Source organism: Rhamphochromis sp. 'chilingali' (assembly GCF_963969265.1).
Source record: "Rhamphochromis sp. 'chilingali' genome assembly, chromosome: 7".
In the NCBI taxonomy this organism is placed as follows: Eukaryota; Metazoa; Chordata; class Actinopteri; order Cichliformes; family Cichlidae; genus Rhamphochromis; species Rhamphochromis sp. 'chilingali'.
This window is the reverse complement of record NC_137934.1, coordinates 14,080,088-14,098,755: the sequence shown is the minus strand read 5'-3', so window position 1 is coordinate 14,098,755 and position 18,668 is coordinate 14,080,088. Positions and strand designations below refer to the sequence as shown.

The 18,668-nt window shown below is 38.7% G+C and overlaps 1 protein-coding gene across 6 annotated transcripts in view; it reads left to right on the top strand.

Annotated features, from left to right (window-relative positions):
* Window positions 1-18,668, top strand: part of anks1b (ankyrin repeat and sterile alpha motif domain containing 1B) — a 285,379-nt gene that overhangs the window by 244,684 nt on the left and 22,027 nt on the right. For 5 of the 6 annotated variants that reach the window (XM_080887590.1, XM_080887589.1, XM_080887594.1 and 2 more), the window contains 2 exons: window positions 14,764-14,871; window positions 16,312-16,515. In XM_080887590.1, coding sequence (XP_080743716.1) covers window positions 14,764-14,871; window positions 16,312-16,515 — 312 coding nt within the window. Of the gene's footprint in view, window positions 1-1,920; window positions 2,230-14,763; window positions 14,872-16,311; window positions 16,516-18,668 lie in introns of those variants that run through there. The other variant, XM_080887593.1, reaches the window with a different exon arrangement.

Sequence of the window (18,668 nt, the reverse complement as noted above, 5' to 3'; positions counted from 1 at the left end):
ATTACTTCAGTTTTGATAATTGTGCATTGAGATCTTGAAGTTTGCATATTTTTTTGCTTACTTGGGTCTTTAGGGGACTATTTTGTCACCACGTGGGATCTATTCCTTTAAAATTAGTTTAAAATGCTTAATAATGTCTAAAGGTTTTTAAAAAAAATCTAATTACAGATTTAAGACTCAACCGTTGTTGCTGTTTTCTAATGGAGATGCCAGTGTGAGGGATTCAAGCACTCTATTTATGTGATCCACGGGGCATAACCTAAGTAGACGCTTGTAAAGACAGAAATAGCTAGAATGACGTCAAGCTTTGTAGCTTGGATTTCATTTATGTGACACTTTAATACGGACATAAACACATGTACCCGCTCAATATATAAAGTAACCACATGGACTAGTGTTGTCCTGACCTAAGAGACATAAGAGAAGGTGAGTCATTTCTAAATGTTTCATTCTTTGGTAAATAGTAGATATTTGAATATTACGAAAGCCTCCTCAGTGATGGGATTTCTCTGAAATGAGGCACGAAGGAGAATTGCAAAACTGATAATGATCAGATGAATGGGAATTTTCTGTGCTCTAGGCTACTTCCTGTCACATGTCTAAACTTGTTTAGAACTGCAGCCAGAGACTAAAGCTTTATTTTTGGTTGCGAGAGGGCTCTGAAGTTCCAGTTAATAGCATTAAGTTTGACCAATCAGAAAGGTCGGACTGGTATCAAACTGTCCCGGCTGAGATGATCACAAACTACAAAATACTTTTTCGCATCAATTAGAAATTAGAAATTAGAAAAAAAAGAAATGAGATTCCTCGTTTTTCTTTCTTTTCTTTTTACTACTCCCATATTTGCATTAATATTTGCATTCACTGTGTAGGAGTTCAGGTCAGTATAATAGGTTTACAATTGCTTTAGATCTTATATACAAAGAAGTGGATATATTTAAATCCATTTTAAAGACTTTAAGGTGTTTTGTGTCAAACTGCAACTATTCTGAATTTGTTACAGCTCGGACTTAAGGCTAGTCTTTTCCAGACTCTTTAACAACATATTTTATAACTAATAATAGCTAAAAGAACAATTATTAGACACCTGGTTTTTCTTAGGTGATAATGTTGATATCATTACATTTGCGGAAAATCAATTATGCTCATTTTTCAAGTTTAACTTGACATAAACACAGAAAAGAGAGGGAATCCATAGACTATTTATTTATTTATAGAAAATGCAATGGAAGCTAACACTAGCTAGCTTGGTTAGCATAAATCCCTCCATTTTCTTCTGCTTGCCCAGTTCAGGGTCCTGGGGCTCGAAGCCTGTCTACTGGGAAATAGCCCAATACACTAATGGAATATGAGAATTTTATTTGAATTTTATTTTATCTGCTTGTGCTTCTAGTGAAGCATAAGTTCAAGGCTTTAAAAAAGTGGGGGTGTTGTAAAGTATTTTATAATATTAATAAAACATTCCTAAGCATCATTATTATAAAGGCAGAAAGGAGGCAAAAAAGGCCATAAAATGTATATTTCTGCCGTAAAGCTAACTCTAGCCGTTTCCAGGCTTTGTGCTAAACACAAAACCAGTCCATAATAGACCCTATGAAAATATAATTATTATATAATTAGAAGCGATATAGATAAATATAAAAGATAAAGATACTCCTGTGATCAGGAGTTATCTCACATTTTATTGTTAGCAATGTAATTTTTGTTTTGAATATTTACATCACTGCTGAACTCTTTCAACTCAAGCAGCACACAAACACATAAACTTAGACTCCTTGCGAGCACAAGCTTGTCTTGGTATAGGCTCAGTGTGTCTCCATAGTGACGGGATAGAGAGGAGGAGGAGGGTGAATGTAAACTGGGTAGAAAGCGGGAGAGAGAGTGTGTAGAGAGAGAGAGAGAGAGAGAGAGCTCAGGCAGAGACATGTAGGAGATGTAGTCTGGCTGCCGCAAGCTGAAGAAGGAGGAGGAGTTTTCGGGCGCTGGAAATCTGCAGAGAAAGTGAGAGAAAGGGAGACAAAAGCTGGTGCTGAGGAGGCGAGGAGGAAAGCGTGGATAAAGAAAGGAGAGAGGCAGAAGGGAGAAGAAGAAAAAAAGAAAACCACTTGTGCTGGTCAGCAACAAAGCAACAGTAAACAGCTCAAGAGAAGAGGGCGAGAAAAGAAATCACAGCAGGAGTCAAGATTACTCCTCAACCTTTGGAATGAGTCACGTCCTGTGGAGAAATAGGTGAGCTTGCTTTGAGACGGGATGTGGAAAGGGTGATGACAAAAGGAGAGCTATAAAGCATGCGGGGGGATTTAGAGATGAACACTAATACTTTTATTCTTCGCTAGCTGTTCTTTTAATGCAGCTTTCGTGCTTTCTGTGCTCAGAGATGATTTAAACACAAGAAATGAGTCCACGGCGCTCAATCAACACTGCTGACTGGGCTAATTTACAGGCTGTGTAACTGTGCGTGCGTGCGCGCAGGTGTTGGAGTGTTTTTGTGCATCTAGAGTAAGAGTCTGACCTCATGTTGTAGTACTTAAAGCTCTGATTGTGCTTTCATTAAAGAGCCACTGGGTCTCTGTCCACAATTTTAGCAAATACAGCCAACAATGGTGAATTTATGCCATTTAGTTGCACAACGAGAGAAATTTGTGTGACTTTTGTTTGCTTGCATCATTCAGAGAGGGGACCTAGCTGTCACTGAAAAGTCAGAATGTCAGAAAACACACTAACCGCCGTCTAGCAGATCAGCCACTACGTTTAAATACACTCCAGTTCAGTTGCTGGCCTAATTTAATGTCCTCTCCTTATTTGCATTCACCTAACATACTCCTAGAAAAATGGTAGGAGAAGTGAAATGTGGGACAAGACTGAGAAGGAATGTAGTAGCTTAGAGAGATGCTGTAAGGCTTCGTGTTGGTTTGCACAGCTGACTTGACTACACAGCGAGTGATACGCAACCGATAATCAGCATGTATGAGATAAACTGTAAACATTGATTAGCAACAGGGGGGCTAAGCTTGCTGTCAGATGATGACTGTTTTCAGCTATTTTAATCAAAGCGTTTAAACCCTTATCTGTTTTAAACCAGTGTTATTGTTCCAGCCGTGATTGCCATTATTTTAAGTTTTTTATTTTTACCCCGGCTTAAATTAAACTTCAGCTGCCTTGAATCCACTGGCAGCTAAAACTCAAACAGCCCAATTAATATTTTCTAGCCTGTACCAACTTGTTTTCCAAAAAGTACGCACGCAAACAAGTAAAAGAAAAATGAAAATACAAGACTGTGCAGGATAATGGGTTAGGTCCTTTTTGGGAAAGAGTGAGACGGGTCCCAGCATGTGGCGTGAAAGAAAGAAAAGTTAAAAGTATTTCTTTCTTCGCCCAGCTGTTTGATAACCGGAGCCTGGATGGACAGAAAGATTGAGTTGGAGTGTCTGCCTGATGCTGTTTATCTCAGACGTCGGCCGATCCATCAAAAACCCAGCCTCGCCTTCTGTTCATCGAATCGTCACCACAGCGACTCATTGCAATAGATTCCCTGTCAGTGACGGGCATTAATCAGTATGCAGCTCAGAGAAACCACGGCGTGATGAATGATGCCGCGAGAGGCATTCCACAGACAAAGACTTTTTACATGCTGATACAAATGTTTTTATGCTTAATATCTCTTTAGTTATGCTCCTACGCTTTGCAAGAGGACATATTACTCTATGCCGTTTCATTAGTGGACCATTCAGATCGTTAATGGGTATATACCGCACCCTTCTGTCCAAGTTTATTTATCTTATTTTAATGGCTCACATTAAAGATCGCCATTTTTCTATGAGCTGTTTATATCCCAACCTTAGGCATTCATCAGCAGTTTAAATGGCTAACACTTATACTCCCTATATATGCATTAAAAAGAGGGACATCAAAGCAGACAGAAGATCGTACCATCTCACTTTTGTCTGTTCTGTCTGTACATGCACATATAGAAGATTTGGTATCGTACAATATAAAGCGCCTTGAAGCAACTGTTGATGTGATTTGATGCTATATAAGCAAAACTGAATAAAATAAAGTTTAATGTAAAACTTAAAGGGATGTTGCTGATGCATCAGTTCTTGTTTGCATACTCGATGACTTTATAATGGACAAAAAAAAAATCGAATTTACAAAACTTTAGATTCAACAACAAAGAAAAGCAACTGTTTTAAAAGTTTTCCCAGCCGCCACAGAGAACCAGGACAGAGTACACAGCAGGGTCCCATCCAAAGCTGTCACTCAGCAGAGAGCCCACAGATGCACATATGGCTGCTACAAGCATCCTATTAACCTTATCTTGTCTTATTTCTCCCTCCGCCCCAAAAAGTGCACGTACTGTACGTTTCACGCTTCACTGACTCTGACTACAAGCAGCTGTTAGAAACAATCACTACCTCAGCAAAGTACTGATGTCAGAAACCTGATAGAAGAATGGAAAATAAGTCTTACAAGCAGTTAAGAGGAAGCTATGTGATGCGTTCTGTTTGTGTGTTCACCTTTTTCTCAAAAAGTTATGATTGGATTTGCATGACAACTTGGCCCAGCTTAGATTTTGGAATCAATCCAGATCTGGACACGTGAGTTTCTGTAAGGATTCTTTACCATTGAAGGATTGGGCAAAGTCTACCATTTTGGGTCCTAACTTCACAATAAATAAAAGTAAAATATCATACATCTTAAAAATTGACAGATATTGTCTTTGTGCTTTCAAAGAAATATACCTATGCAGTCGTGGACTGCCAATTTCCATTGTAATATTTACAACCATATTAGCAAATACCTAAAACACGAGACCCAGATCTAATATTTCAAGTGCTGTTTCATTGTAATGTAATCTAGATATATGCTCTGTGTGTGTGCAAAAAATACAGAGGTTTATAAACTCTTTGAACCCCTCCCCTCCTAGACAATATTGTACACTCACAAATACACACAGTCATGTGCACAGCTTGGTGCCTTAGGAGAGCTTGTGCTTCTCTGCAGTGTGAAAATTGCTTCCATCTTGGGGCTTTGAAGTATTTATTAACCCAGAAAAATATCATCCACCATTTCCTCTCCCATCTTATTGGGAATTCAATTCATGAGCCTCCGTGTGTGGTAAAGAATGAGGGTGTGTGTGCGTGTACGAGTGTGCCTGCAGAAGCAAGATTTGAGAGATCTTGTTTCAGCCTTGATCCTGCAGCATTTGGCTCTGTTTGCACACACTCACACACACACACACACTCACTCAGTCTGTGCTTGCAGTCATAGTTACAGTTCTTATGCTATTAATGGAGATATAGCTGTCTCCATGTAGGCAGGGTTATTAAACAGCCCCCTCTCATTGGCTGCCACTTCTGTCAGCACTGAAAAGAACTGAAATGTCCTGTTGGTCTTGGTTGGACATCAACTTCAACACATCACTCGTAACTGGTTGCTAGGCAACCAGTTGTCTCCAGTTTCCCTCCCCTGCTTCATCCCACCCACCCACCCCCCAAAAAAGTGGTGCTATGTTTCCTTTTATTCATTTATTTGTTTGCTTATTTAGATTATATTAAGCCTGGGCATGATTGTTTTACGCATGTGTGTTTTAATGGCCTGGAGCTCCAGGCAAATCAACACTAATCATCCCTGCAGAAAAGCTCCACCTCGAAACAACACATTAAGTGAGAGATAGAGCAAAGAGAGAACAAGGGAGAGGAAGGCAGCTGGCTGTGATTAAGTATTCAGGGTCAGAAAAAAATGTCAATGATTGGAGAGAAAATGAGGAAAGCATTGTTGCATAAACTCAGTGCTGTGCACATTATCTACGTTACATCAATGCTTTTCTATCACAACCTGTATTGATTGCTACAAGGAGGCGACAGGGTGGCTGGTATTGTTTTCAAGTGTATGTGTGTCTGAAAATTGTAATGATGCCATCATCAAAATGTGCTCTTGGAGCCACCTACTTAAGCATAATCTACACTTTGGCAGGTGTTTATATGACTCTTAACTTCAATTTATATTTCTTCCACAAACCATTATGCACACTTCGCAGCCAGGACTTTAGAAATGTTGGCAACTGCTCCGAGGCAAGAAATAATTAGGCACAAAGCCTTGTGTTGCCTTAAATACACATGCTGCGTATGTTCTGACAGACAGCTAAACACCTTTCTCTCATCCAGACTCCATGCCATTATGGAAATCGCTAACAGGTTTGCCAAATATTAAGAAAAATTTGGAAACAGCACTTAAAGAATAAACATAATGTGCAAAAATCTGTGATATACACCAACAACAAAGATATGACCTCTGTGTTTTCAGTGTTAGCTGCAGTCCTGCACTCATTCCCTAAGATGCCATTCAGACAGGCACGCGCCTTTTACTGATCGATATTACTGCTCACTTAGCCTGTAATGTATTCTGACCTCTGCAATTTAAGTAAGCTTTGGCCAGTGATTCTTTGATCTGTACGGAGTCGATGCAGGATTCTCGAACCCCCGATCGTGCTATTAGGAGACAACCCATGAGGCATGCACAAGTCTGTGGATATCACAAAGGTCACAACCTCTGTCTGCAGGGGTCAGGTGATCGGTCATATTGACATGAGTGAGCTCGGAGAAGGTAGATGCACGCGATACGCGATAACAAACCAAGATGGACCAATCAAATGCAGTTGCCATGGCTGAACTGAAGGAGTTCAATTAACTCTTTTATTAGCCCGAGACACAGTAGTTATCCTCTCTGACTTTGTGTTTTTCTCTGTCGTCTGAATAACGAGGGGACAGCGGAGTGAAAATGAGGACAAAGCCTGCAGGAAACGAGACACAAGAGCAGATGATGAGAGGTAATTTCGGGTCAAGGGACCATGGGCAGAAAGTGAAGGGAGCAGTGAGTGAAGAATTGGAGGGCAGTGAAAGGGATTGTTAGCCAAGTCAATGTAGATTAAAAAGGAGCAAAGAGACTGATAAAAGAAGTTTTACTCTCTTCCCGCTCTGTCATTAAAACTATGTGCTAGCTTGAGCACAGACAGGGACTGGACTGTTGGTTCTCTCGCTGGGTTTCATGCTCCACTGAGCCAACCAGCTTCCAACCTCCCCTCCAGTAAGAGCCACAGAAAAGCCTTTTTGTCTCCAGTGTCCCGAATGAGAGCAGTCGCTGTGAATGTCCACGATCGCTGACGCTTTCTACTTATTGTCACTGGTTTCTTTTCAAATATGTCATTTTGTCACAGTTTGTGCTTAAAAGAGGTCACTGGGGTTTTTTTTCTTTTTACTTAAAATATTTTAAGGGCAGCTTACACACCTGAAAGTGTAAACTGTGCTTCAGATCTTGTTACACTGCATCTTTCACAAATGAGTGCACTAAAAAACTTTATATGACATGCCTGTCATCACCTGCATGAGCTGTGGGTGATACAGCTCTTAACAGCGGCTGGTGTGTAGACAGGTGTGCATCTCACACGCTGTCACTCCAGCCTGTATCCTTCTGTCATCATTTCAAACAGGAGGGGCAAAACTGAATGATGGTTGTCGTAAAAAAAAGAAGTGTTCTTCACATTGGTCAACACACTGGTATTTCTAATGGCATCGCACACCTTTGTTGCCTTTTTTCTCTCATCCTCCCAAACAACACGACATCCTTCCAGCACTAGAAAATAATAAAAACACACTCTTCTCTTTCCACATCACACTTCGTTCAGTTCTGATGACAGAGAGAAAGATGGAAAGGTTTCTAGAAATAGTCAGACTTACAATTAACATTGTTATTTGTAAATGTAATTGTTGGACTAAAGCTGGAGCTGGCAAGATGTAGCAGGGAACAGAGGCCACAGAGCGGCGATGGCTGTGAGAAAGTGTGGCTCTGTTAACCGTATGTGTGTCATCTAATCCATTAATCAAGCCCGTTCAATCTGGGCTAACGGGACTGCTAACAGGATTAGTGCATTGATCGGCACACAGAGACGCACACACAGAAAACACAATCATAGCAGCAAAGTTCTGAAATCCAGGACCCTTTTGTTAATATCTGACATCACTTTCAAGCACCGTCTCACTGCAAGCGAAAGTGCTATGACTTGTGTTACAAACCCTTCTGGTTCATAGTTTTGAGCTTTTCTGGTCTGCCAGGAGTGCAAAATTTAAATTATATCTAAGATTAAAAACACACTGAAGTGAATTGTGAGTATCTCCAAAGCAAGTTTATGGGGTGCTTCAATATTTTCTCTGTTGCCTGAACATACTAGTTTTTCTTCCCGTGGAATCCGCTTTTCTTCAAAGAGATTGTTAAACTTTAAATTTTCCCGCAGACTGCAGTACGTTGCAGGATCTTTGCTCTCTTAAACAGCTGAAAATAAAGTGTTCTACAGCTGGAAAGTGATATAAATACTTGACTGAAAATGAGTTTTACCTGACATGTTTTGCCTTATAAACAGTGATGGGAATAACAGCGTTACAAGTAACGGCGTTACTTTTTTCAGTAACGAGTAACCTAACTGATTACTGTTCCTATCGTTACAACGCCGTTACAGTTACTAACAAGAAAATGCGGTCCGTTACTATTTTCAACAAACAGACAATTGAAGCCGTGTTCAGCTTACCGCATCTTATATCAGTTGCACGGAAGTAGCTGACTACGTAAGTAATCTGGACGCTACAGCTTTAAGCAGCTGCGCGCGCTCCCGTGGACGGTAATCACGATCACTGTCTAGCACAACACCTGGAGCTAAGGGGACAAAGCAATCGCATGAGTGCTGCTGTTTGACTGAGGAAGAATAAAGTAGTCGTGGTAAGCCAATCACATGACCACTTAAAGACAAAGCAACAAAGTGATAGATACCAGTTTTTAAATTGTGTTGATAGACCTGCAGGTATCAGGCTGTGATGTTCTCCTTTACAGTGGACAGAAAATATTTTTTTGGAGTGGCACAAATAGTTTGTGTGGCATCTTATTGAATGCAGAACAGCTGATTGTTCTGTAAATAGTTTGAAATGGTTATTTAAAAAAATCAAGGTAAAAGGTAAATGGATGCAAATAACTTTGTTGTTTGCAAAACTTGAGCATAGGATTTTAAAATTGACAATTTATATTTGCATTTAAAGTTATGAAATATGATTCATTAAACATGTTTGTGGTTGTTACAGTAAAAAATATAACTTTTTCTAGTCTGATTTTATGTTTTTTGTCTGATTTTAGATCAATTGTGTTAATACAGTATGTCAAAATGAAACCATAACTGTAAATTCAGACACGTAAGGTTGTGCTGAAAAGGATGATACCAAACAAGGCAAAGTAAATAGTTTTTAAAGGTGAAATGTAGAGGGAAAATCAAAAGTAGTTAAAAATGGCCAATTATACCCTGGACCCCAGAGGGTTAAACGTTTTTTTTAAAGTAATGCAATAGTTACTTTTCAAGTAATGAATTACTTTTAGAATATTGTAACTCGGTTACTAACTCAGTTACTTTTTTTGGAGAAGTAACTAGTAACTATAATTAATTACTTTTTCAAAGTAACTTGCCCAACGCTGCTTATAAAACAAGTGTAGGTGCGCCAGATTCATAGAAGAAAACAAATGTCAGGCACGGACATCATTTTCCATCATTTTTATAATTTTATCAGAAAACACCCCATCGAGCCTTTCTCTCTTTTTCATTTGTCTTCCTAATCTTCCTCACTGCTTTGACCTTTTGCTGATACCGAGGCTGCTGGCTTGTTGCTAGCTCTGGATGGCACTTTCCGCTTTAGCCGCTTTTCCTTTGTTAGCTTCTTTAACTTGTCCGTGTTTAAGTGTCTCATTGGTTTTGTTGTTGCATTTTTGCGCGTTCTATCACAGTTTTACTTCAGTGAACTTTTTGTATTTTTTCACTTTAATCGTAACAGCTTAGTCTATCGCTGCTAGTGAGTGCACGACTACCTGGCTATGCTTTTGTTGCGCGTGCATTAAACACACCAGCTCACAATCTCCATATGAGTCTGACCCAGCCAGTCACAAGTCCAGTAAATAAGTCTATTTCTAGTTCGCATGTACCACAGCTCAATCAAGAAATGACAACTGGTAAACTGTCAATAAAGTCTTGGATGAATCAATTTTTTTGTCTCTACTATTTATCAATAAGAACCAGTATTCTTAAAATTACACCAGATGATGGAGTGAGAAAATGATTGAGAGGTGGACTAAGACAGTGTTAGGTTGGGTCTTTTCAGGATATCTGCTGACAGTGATAAAATAGAGAATAATGCCAGATTTATTCTACTGTCAGCATCAATCAAATGTTTGCTGCACCTGCGGTGACAGAAATGTTGTCTATATCTGTTGAGCATTTTTTTTCCCCATTTTTTCCCACCTTCAATGTGCTGTTGGAACAGAATGTACAAGCATTGGCTTATCAAGATTATATCATCTGAGCTCCGTGTTTGAGTTGATTTGAATAGAATTGTGCTTAAATGAATGCTTAATCTGGCGCGATAGCACAAGACAGAAGTGGAAGAAGAAGGTATATGCTGCGGTAGCTCAGCACTTTTCCTGACAGTATATATACACCTGCTCTGAATATAATTTCAATGCAAATGGGCTGGTGTTGCAGTCAACCATCAGGAAGGGAGTGAGTGTGTGTTTTAACAATAATGGCTGGGTTTCGTTTAAATTCACATCCATTGAGGGATAACAATATAATCATCTTCCCCAGCAGCTCTGAAACAGCTGTTTGGGCTCTTTTTGTGTGTGTGTGTGTGTGTGTGTGTGTGTGTGTGTGTGTGTGTGTGTGTGTGTGTGTGTGTGTGTGTGTGTGTGTGTGTACACATCCTCATCCACGTGTGTGTGTGTATTTTATTTATTTATTTCATGGATGAGCGTGAGTGGGCAACTGCTGCTGCAGCTCTGTGTTGCTATGGTGACAGCTGAACTTCAGGCCGAGGTTGAGGCTTCTACTGTATTTGAAGTAGATGCTGTTGCATAAGGTAAAGTATAACACAGATTTGCACCATGCAAGGCAATTACTGTGCTCTTTCTCGAGTGTGCGTGTTTGACAAAAGAGCAATGTGAGGACTGTGCCACGCTGTTGCCCCTCAGGAGATTGGCAGGAGGCTGAATATTTCATAACTTTTTCCGTATAGCAGGAAAACTCACATACATGTCACATTTTACACTGCAGTCATCATTTTTATGTAATGACTATTTACTGTTACACAAGTCAGTTATAAGAAGCAAAAATGAATACCAATGCAGAATAATGGCGCCATACTATTGAATGTGCAATGCAACAGTTGGTCAGTTAGTCAAGAGTCCAAAATAAGGGCATCAAAACTGTATGGGCTGACATCAGCAAATAAGTTGGCATTTACCAGCATAAAGGGCTGATATTTCTGTGTTCAGTTCTGGGTTAAGTATTCAGAAACAGTGTGAAGAGCTGCAAGACTAAAAATCCAGTCAGTTATTTTATAATAATTAGCTGATAAATAGGACGATAAACGCAAAGAATATAAGAAAGAAACACCCTTCAGCTGTGTTATAAGTGCTGATGTTGCATAGCTTGTCCTCCAGAGGGCGCTCTGCAGCTTCCCTGTTAGAAAAGCACCTTTTTGGAAGGAACATTTTTTTTCATATTTTCATGTATCTGAGGGAGAGAACAAAGAATCTCTGCCAATATGTCGAAACAACAAATGAATGAATAATACTTTTTAAGCCACCAACAATGCTCTTAAAAATTCAACATCAGCAGGGCTTTAATACTGATGATTTCTTTGTTTGCACAAATAAATGAAAACAAGCAAAACAGACTTTAAATTTAGATTTTTTTCCCCCCTTTATTTTTAACATTAGTATCTGGCCAGAATTTCTCTATCATCATCTCTAATGTCAAAAAAGAAAAAAAGCCAAAAGTTAAAAGGCTGAGAATACATCATATTTGCACTTGCGTTCATTATTATCATTTGAGTCCCACATTATTTTAGCTTCTAATATTACTGACACTTTAAAGGAAGGACAAACATCACTTGATTTTTACTGCACTAAATTCACTAAGTGGCTCAGGGGACTGGGAAGCGTATCTGTATCCGGAAGGTCGCCGGTTCGATCACCCGGCTCTCTATCCTGGTCGTTGGGCAAGACACTTTACCCTACTGCCTACTGGTGTTGGCCAGAGGGGCAGATGGTGCGATATGGCAGCCTCGCTTCTGTCAGTCTGCCCCAGCTTGCCTCCACCAGTGTGTGAACGTGAGAGTGAATGAATAGTGGAATTGTAAAGCGCTTTGGGTGCCTTGAAAAGCGCTATATAAATGCAATCCATTATTATTATTACTACATAATATCAGCTTGTGTGCTCTTGATTGCCCTTTGATCGGTCTAAAATGAACAATTAAAACATGTTTGCATGCAGTGAAGACCAGTGGAGATGAACACATTGCTGGCCACGGTGTATTCTTTATTTTATTTTATGAAATAAAAGTTATAAGACCTACTTACCACTTCTGAACTTGCTTGATAAATTATACAAGAGTTGTTTGCATATCTGCACCATTTACTATGCAAGGAATATGATTTTTTTTATTTATGCTCTCTTTGATTGTTTAGGTTTGCGCTCACGTAGGTAGAATCGTACCGTATGCATCCTAAGCGCCTGTTTGGTTGTTTCTTTGTATTTTTATGCTTCTTCCGCAGATGTGCAGCAGTAATTGGTGAGGGAGATTTTATGTTGTGCTGACTCAAACAGAGGCAGGCCATTAGACTGACAGCAAGACCGTGCCATGAGGCTAATTACCACCCTTTGCCCTGAGGACACATTCAAATTCTCTCATGTTCATAAATACGTTTACTCGAAGTTCTCCAGAGGCAGCTCTATAAAACCTGCAGAAGTTTGTTGTGTACTGAAGTTTGGTACCAGAAGGTGCAAAGAGAACATCCCTGCAGAAGGCTGCCATGTTCCAGGCCGCCTCTTTAGAAAACCCAGTAACTGGCACAGTCAGTGGACGCCTGGTGACCAGAGAAAGAATGAACGCTTTCATTGGAGTCCAAGTGCATGGTTTTTTTTTTTCTTTTCTTTGTTCTCTGTGACTGTGTAATGAGAACCTGGGGGGAAAAAAGGAAAAAACCCAATAGACAGTTACAAACTTGCCACAATCTCATTGTGGAATTTGCAATTACTTGCTGTCAGAGCAAAATCTCAGAGTACACTCTCAGCTGTCACTAACAACACTTTGTTAAGCAGTAGTACTAGTTTAGAACAGGCGTTTAGGGACTTGCAGTTATTTGCTTTTGTGATCAGAAGGGAAGATTAATGAATTGCTGTTGAGGTGCAGGTAGGCAATGGTTAGCTTAGCTTAAAGAATACTAAAAGATCTTTAGAATTCATAAAGCGAATCTTTGAGACAAATCTAGTCACTGAAACGATGAGCTAGCCTCTTTTCAAAGCTCTCTAAAAGAATAGGTTAACATTTTGTTCAATACTCTTTTGCTAGCTGTCAGACAAGAGGACTGATATAACTCACATACAAAGCTATAGCTAGCCTATCTTCCATTAGAATTACAAAGAAACAGCTAATTCTTTGTGATGTTATATAAACAGTGTTATTTACATAAGAGCACAGGTTGGATCTGTAAATGATGTACATGAGAACAAAAGGTGTGCCTATAGCTTCAAGGTCCTTTCAGGATCAAGGGCTAATAAAGATGTACGAGACTCACCTTTTGCTGTTGTCTTTCTGTTTTTTTATATATAATTTTAAGAAGAATCATACAAGTTAAAATTTCAAAAACAGCTTTTTGTTTTCATCTACCATTAATGTACGGTAATCTCTAAAAAAAACCAAAATTTGAAGATTTCTGTTTTATGCTTTTTTGTTTGTTGTCCATTTGTCATCCGAGCAACAGACCGATTGAGAGTGAGCAGTTTTCGGTTGCAAGAGATATGCTGCTGTCAAAATGCTTTGAATAACCATCAGCTACGATCTAATGAGGATTTGGGTTTTTATTAGCCTTTTAAAATAAACCTGCTTCTGTAAACAAAGCTGGGTAGATGAAAATGGAAACTGTGATCCAGATGTGGCTACTCTTATGGTCATATTCTCAGATTGATCAGACCAATGTGATCAACGTTACAAAAGAGCAATAATTAATTGATCAAATGTATTTTTTTATACCCTTGTCTCTCTCACTGTTTCTCGTAGGCGTAAGTCTCATACATACCTGATGTTCTTTGTATATAAGGTACAGTTGTGCTGTTATTCAGGTAAAGGCACCAGTTTGAATGGAGCCATCCAAGCCATGTTGGTAATGTAACAACAACAATGACATGCATGTTCTCAGGAGCATTTTATATCATTATGCACTCATTAGCGCACCCCTGAGTGCTCTGCTAGTGCTCTCCAATGGTTTTGTCTCCGAAACCCTTTTCTGAAAACTAGTATTATTCTCCATTTTAGGCTAATGATGATGATCTGTTACCTTTTTGCATTTTTTTTTTAAACACTCACATAATCTTGTTATCATCCCGACTAAAAGTCTATTAACTCTTTTGCTGTTGCTAAAATTTGTTTTAAATTATGCAAATGAAAGTGAGAGTCATCGTTTTTTGCCAGCAGAGTCGTTTGTGGGGGATGCACTTATTGTGTTTTAGTACATTATAAAACTTGGTGTGGAGAAGAACTATAGTAGAAATCCCTGAGCTGTTGATGTCTGTCCCCAACACAGATGTTTTGGACATGCGTCAAATAACTATTTCAGGTCTCCTACGATGAATGATCTTTGTGCACAATGCATGAAAACGAATATCTTTGTGTTCATCAGGTACTGAAGATCAACCTTATCGGCCACAGAAAACGGATTCTGGCCTCATTGGGGGACCGGCTACACGAAGACACCCCACAGAAACCTCCACGGGCCATCTCCTTACGGGTGAGTGAGTCTCTGCAAGCTGACAGTATGGGTTTTACCCATGACAATATTGAGCAATATCTTAACCAATTAGGATTCAAATTATCATGACTCTATAAGACAGTAGTTCCCTTCCCAGATGGCTCTCTATTTCTCTGAGGGAAATTCAGCCTCCCCACTGCTGCAGTTACCACCCAAATGATTACCCAAATCTCTCGGAGAGGCGCAAAATGGCCGTCCCACTGCCGTTTCCTCCCTGCTGATTTGTCCTGGATGCTACTCACAATGAATTGGCTTTCCCTCTCCCATCACAGCCACACTCCTATATCTCGGTTTTTTCAAGCCCAGAGAAAGCCTGAAAATCTGGAGGCAGTGCTGAAACAGCCCGCTGTTCCTAAACACGTCTTCCTGTAAACCACTGAGTCATGAAATAGGTTGAAAAATATTACAACAATAATCCTTGTTAGTTTCCAGGGGGAAAGGAATTTGTTTGGCTCCTTTAATAAAGTTCGAAATGCTTAACCAGGCACAAGCGCTGTTAGCTTCAGCTAGATCCAGCGTGTATAGTATGCGGTATTGCTTGAATGTGTCGTAACAATTTTAAACGTTTTAAAGTCCACATTTCAAGACATATAAAACAGAAAAAAGTTCCAAACTAGAGCAAGCAAATAGTCTAGTCTGAAACGAGACTTTCAGACTTTTAATATCAGTCCTAATTTCACAAAATTCCCTAAAGGTGTTACAAAGATGTGTAATTAAAGCAAAGCGTGATGATACTGAATGGCTTAGTGCAGGGAAAAATTATGTATTCAAGCCCCTTTTCTTCCAGTGTGTGAGCAGAGGGCTGTGTTTACTCAGTAATCCTGCACAAACAGGAGCAGATAGTTTTGTGTGATGGACAAAATGGGTGAAGGAACACAGCAAAGCTTTAGACAGCAACTGAGATGCAATGCATGAGCTTGCATAGGCAAGAAAATATTACCAAGCTTCTTCAAGAGTCTTCTCGTACGATATCAGCTGAAAGTGAACAGCCTCTCAGGAGAAATAACTGACCCTTGTGTCAATGGAAGTTTTAATTCTTTTGGGGATTTGAGTTTCTACTCAAGTTTGAAAACCTCTTAAATGAACATCATTTTCCACTTTAAGGATTTAGCAGGTGCTTTCGCTTAAAGTGACTTACAGTGAGCAGGCAAGGGTTCACTGTTGTGATTAAGGACACTGATGGATCTACTGAGACCTCCTGGTAACAGGACACTGCTGTTCGTCCTCAAGTTTGCAAAGTGGTTTTGGGTAGTCAGCAGAAAAGCATCACTGTAGCTGAAAAATGTAATGTGACACATTGCACTGCATTGCCCTACTTTTACACTTGCAGCGGTGACATAGCACATTATAATATGATATACAAAACCTGACTTGCTTCCTTTAACCCCTCTCAATCTGCCCACACCTGTTTTGCACCAGGAGCCCGGAGGAAATCACACTCCTCCCCAGCTCAGCCCGTCGGTAGGCCAGGCAGCGTACACAGCAGGGGTCCCAGGTGGATCTCTGGACGTGCAGCACCTCATGATGCAGGCGGACGCCCGGCGCAGGCAGCGCAGCAATGACAACTACTTTGAGGACGTGCCGCGATCCAAGCTGGAGCGACAGATGGCTCAAGTCAGCATGGTGAGGAAGGGAGGAGAGGATGGAGGGATGAATGAAGATGGGAACTGGGAGAGAGGGATGGACTCCAGGAGTGTATTATGAATGGTCATAATCATAGATGCAGACCTGGCTGCTTGAATACATAAGCATTCTGATAGTTGCATTAAAAGCCGAAATATAACACTGAATCAAATCGAATACGTCTCATCAAAACCTTTCAAGGTTTATTGTGTTGCTCACTGTTGAACAGTGAGAGTTAAGAAAACAGAATAAGAAATAGTAGAAAAGCTCATTTTCATACCAAAATGCGTTTCTTTATGTAAAGTAATATAAATGCAAATCTGATTTCAGGTCTACATGTAAGCTGTAATCTATTATTATTTATTAGAAACAAATGAGCTTCATGGCAGGCATTTTGTAATCAGGACAGCAGAATATATCTTAATTACAGATGAAATATTAGTAATCAAATGACAATCTTTAAAATATGAGATGGGAGATAAAAATATTGTCTGCTTAGTTATTCTAACATAAGTCATCATTAATAATCTACAGCAGACCATCTAAGCAGTGTTTGCTGCATAGACACGTCACTAAAAATACCAAACACACACACATATATATATATATATATATATATATATATATATATATATATATATATATATATATATATATATATATATATATATATATATATATATATATACACACACACTATGGAATGCCCTTTAGGAAAATATTATATATATATATTCCAACCAAAGTCTGAATATATAGAATGAAACTTGAATATATAGAATGATCTTTTGAATATATAGAATGAAACTTGAATATATAGAATGAAACTTGAATATATAGAATGATCTTTTGAATATATAGAATGATCTTTTGAATATATAGAATGAAGCTTGAATATATAGAATGAAACTTGAATATATAGAATGATCTTTTGAATATATAGAATGATCTTTTGAATATATAGAATGAAGCTTGAATATATAGAATGATCTTTTGAATATATAGAATGATCTTTTGAATATATAGAATGAAGCTTGAATATATAGAATGAAACTTGAATATATAGAATGATCTTTTGAATATATAGAATGATCTTTTGAATATATAGAATGAAGCTTGAATATATAGAATGAAACTTGAATATATAGAATGTATGAACCTCATTTTTAGAGATGATGTGTTTCTGAATTCTCTGCCTTTACAAAATGGCATCAGCTGAACTATTTCAGTACTTTTTAGAGCTTGACAACTGTTTTGCGACAGCTGTTCAAATTGCAAATTTCCATAGTCCACTAGTTGTATCCTGTGGTTGTACAGTGTTCGAACATTTACTGACAACATTTGAGATATGGCCATCCAACTAAACCCCAAGTCTCGCATATCAGTCAGCTCAGTAGCTGGTATGTTGTACCTAAAAGAGTTAGAAACAAAAGAAGAAATATGTTAACTTCTTTCTTATTTCTTGCATTCATTATCTTGTTTGCCATCTCTTCACTCTTTCAAGTGCCATACACATTATGAATGAATTTCTTTCCATTTTTATCACTTACCTTGACCTTCCTCTTTGAGATGTAGAATGATATAATGAGCCCATAACATGTGCTTCAGCTTCTGCTCGAAGTGTTAGCTCAGTTGACATCTCCATCAGTGATTGATAAATTCCCTCAAGAAGTGTGCATAATCTTCTCCCAGAAACATTTTGTTGAACATTATTCATGAGCACTAGAAATGTTGCAATAATGAAAACGTGTTCTTCAAGGTGATGTAGTATAAATTCAAATTATTTCTACCATTTGCAATTTGAACAGCTGTCGCAAAACAGTTGTCAAGCTCTAAAAAGTACTGAAATAGTTCAGCTGATGCCATTTTGTAAAGGCAGAGAATTCAGAAACACATCATCTCTAAAAATGAGGTTCATTCAAGTTTCATTCTATATTTTCAAAAGATCATTCTATATATTCAAGCTTCATTCTATATATTCAAAAGATCATTCTATATATTCAAGTTTCATTCTATATATTCAAAAGATCATTCTATATATTCAAAAGATCATTCTATATATTCAAGCTTCATTCTATATATTCAAGTTTCATTCTATATATTCAAGTTTCATTCTATATATTCAAGCTTCATTCTATATTTTCAAAAGATCA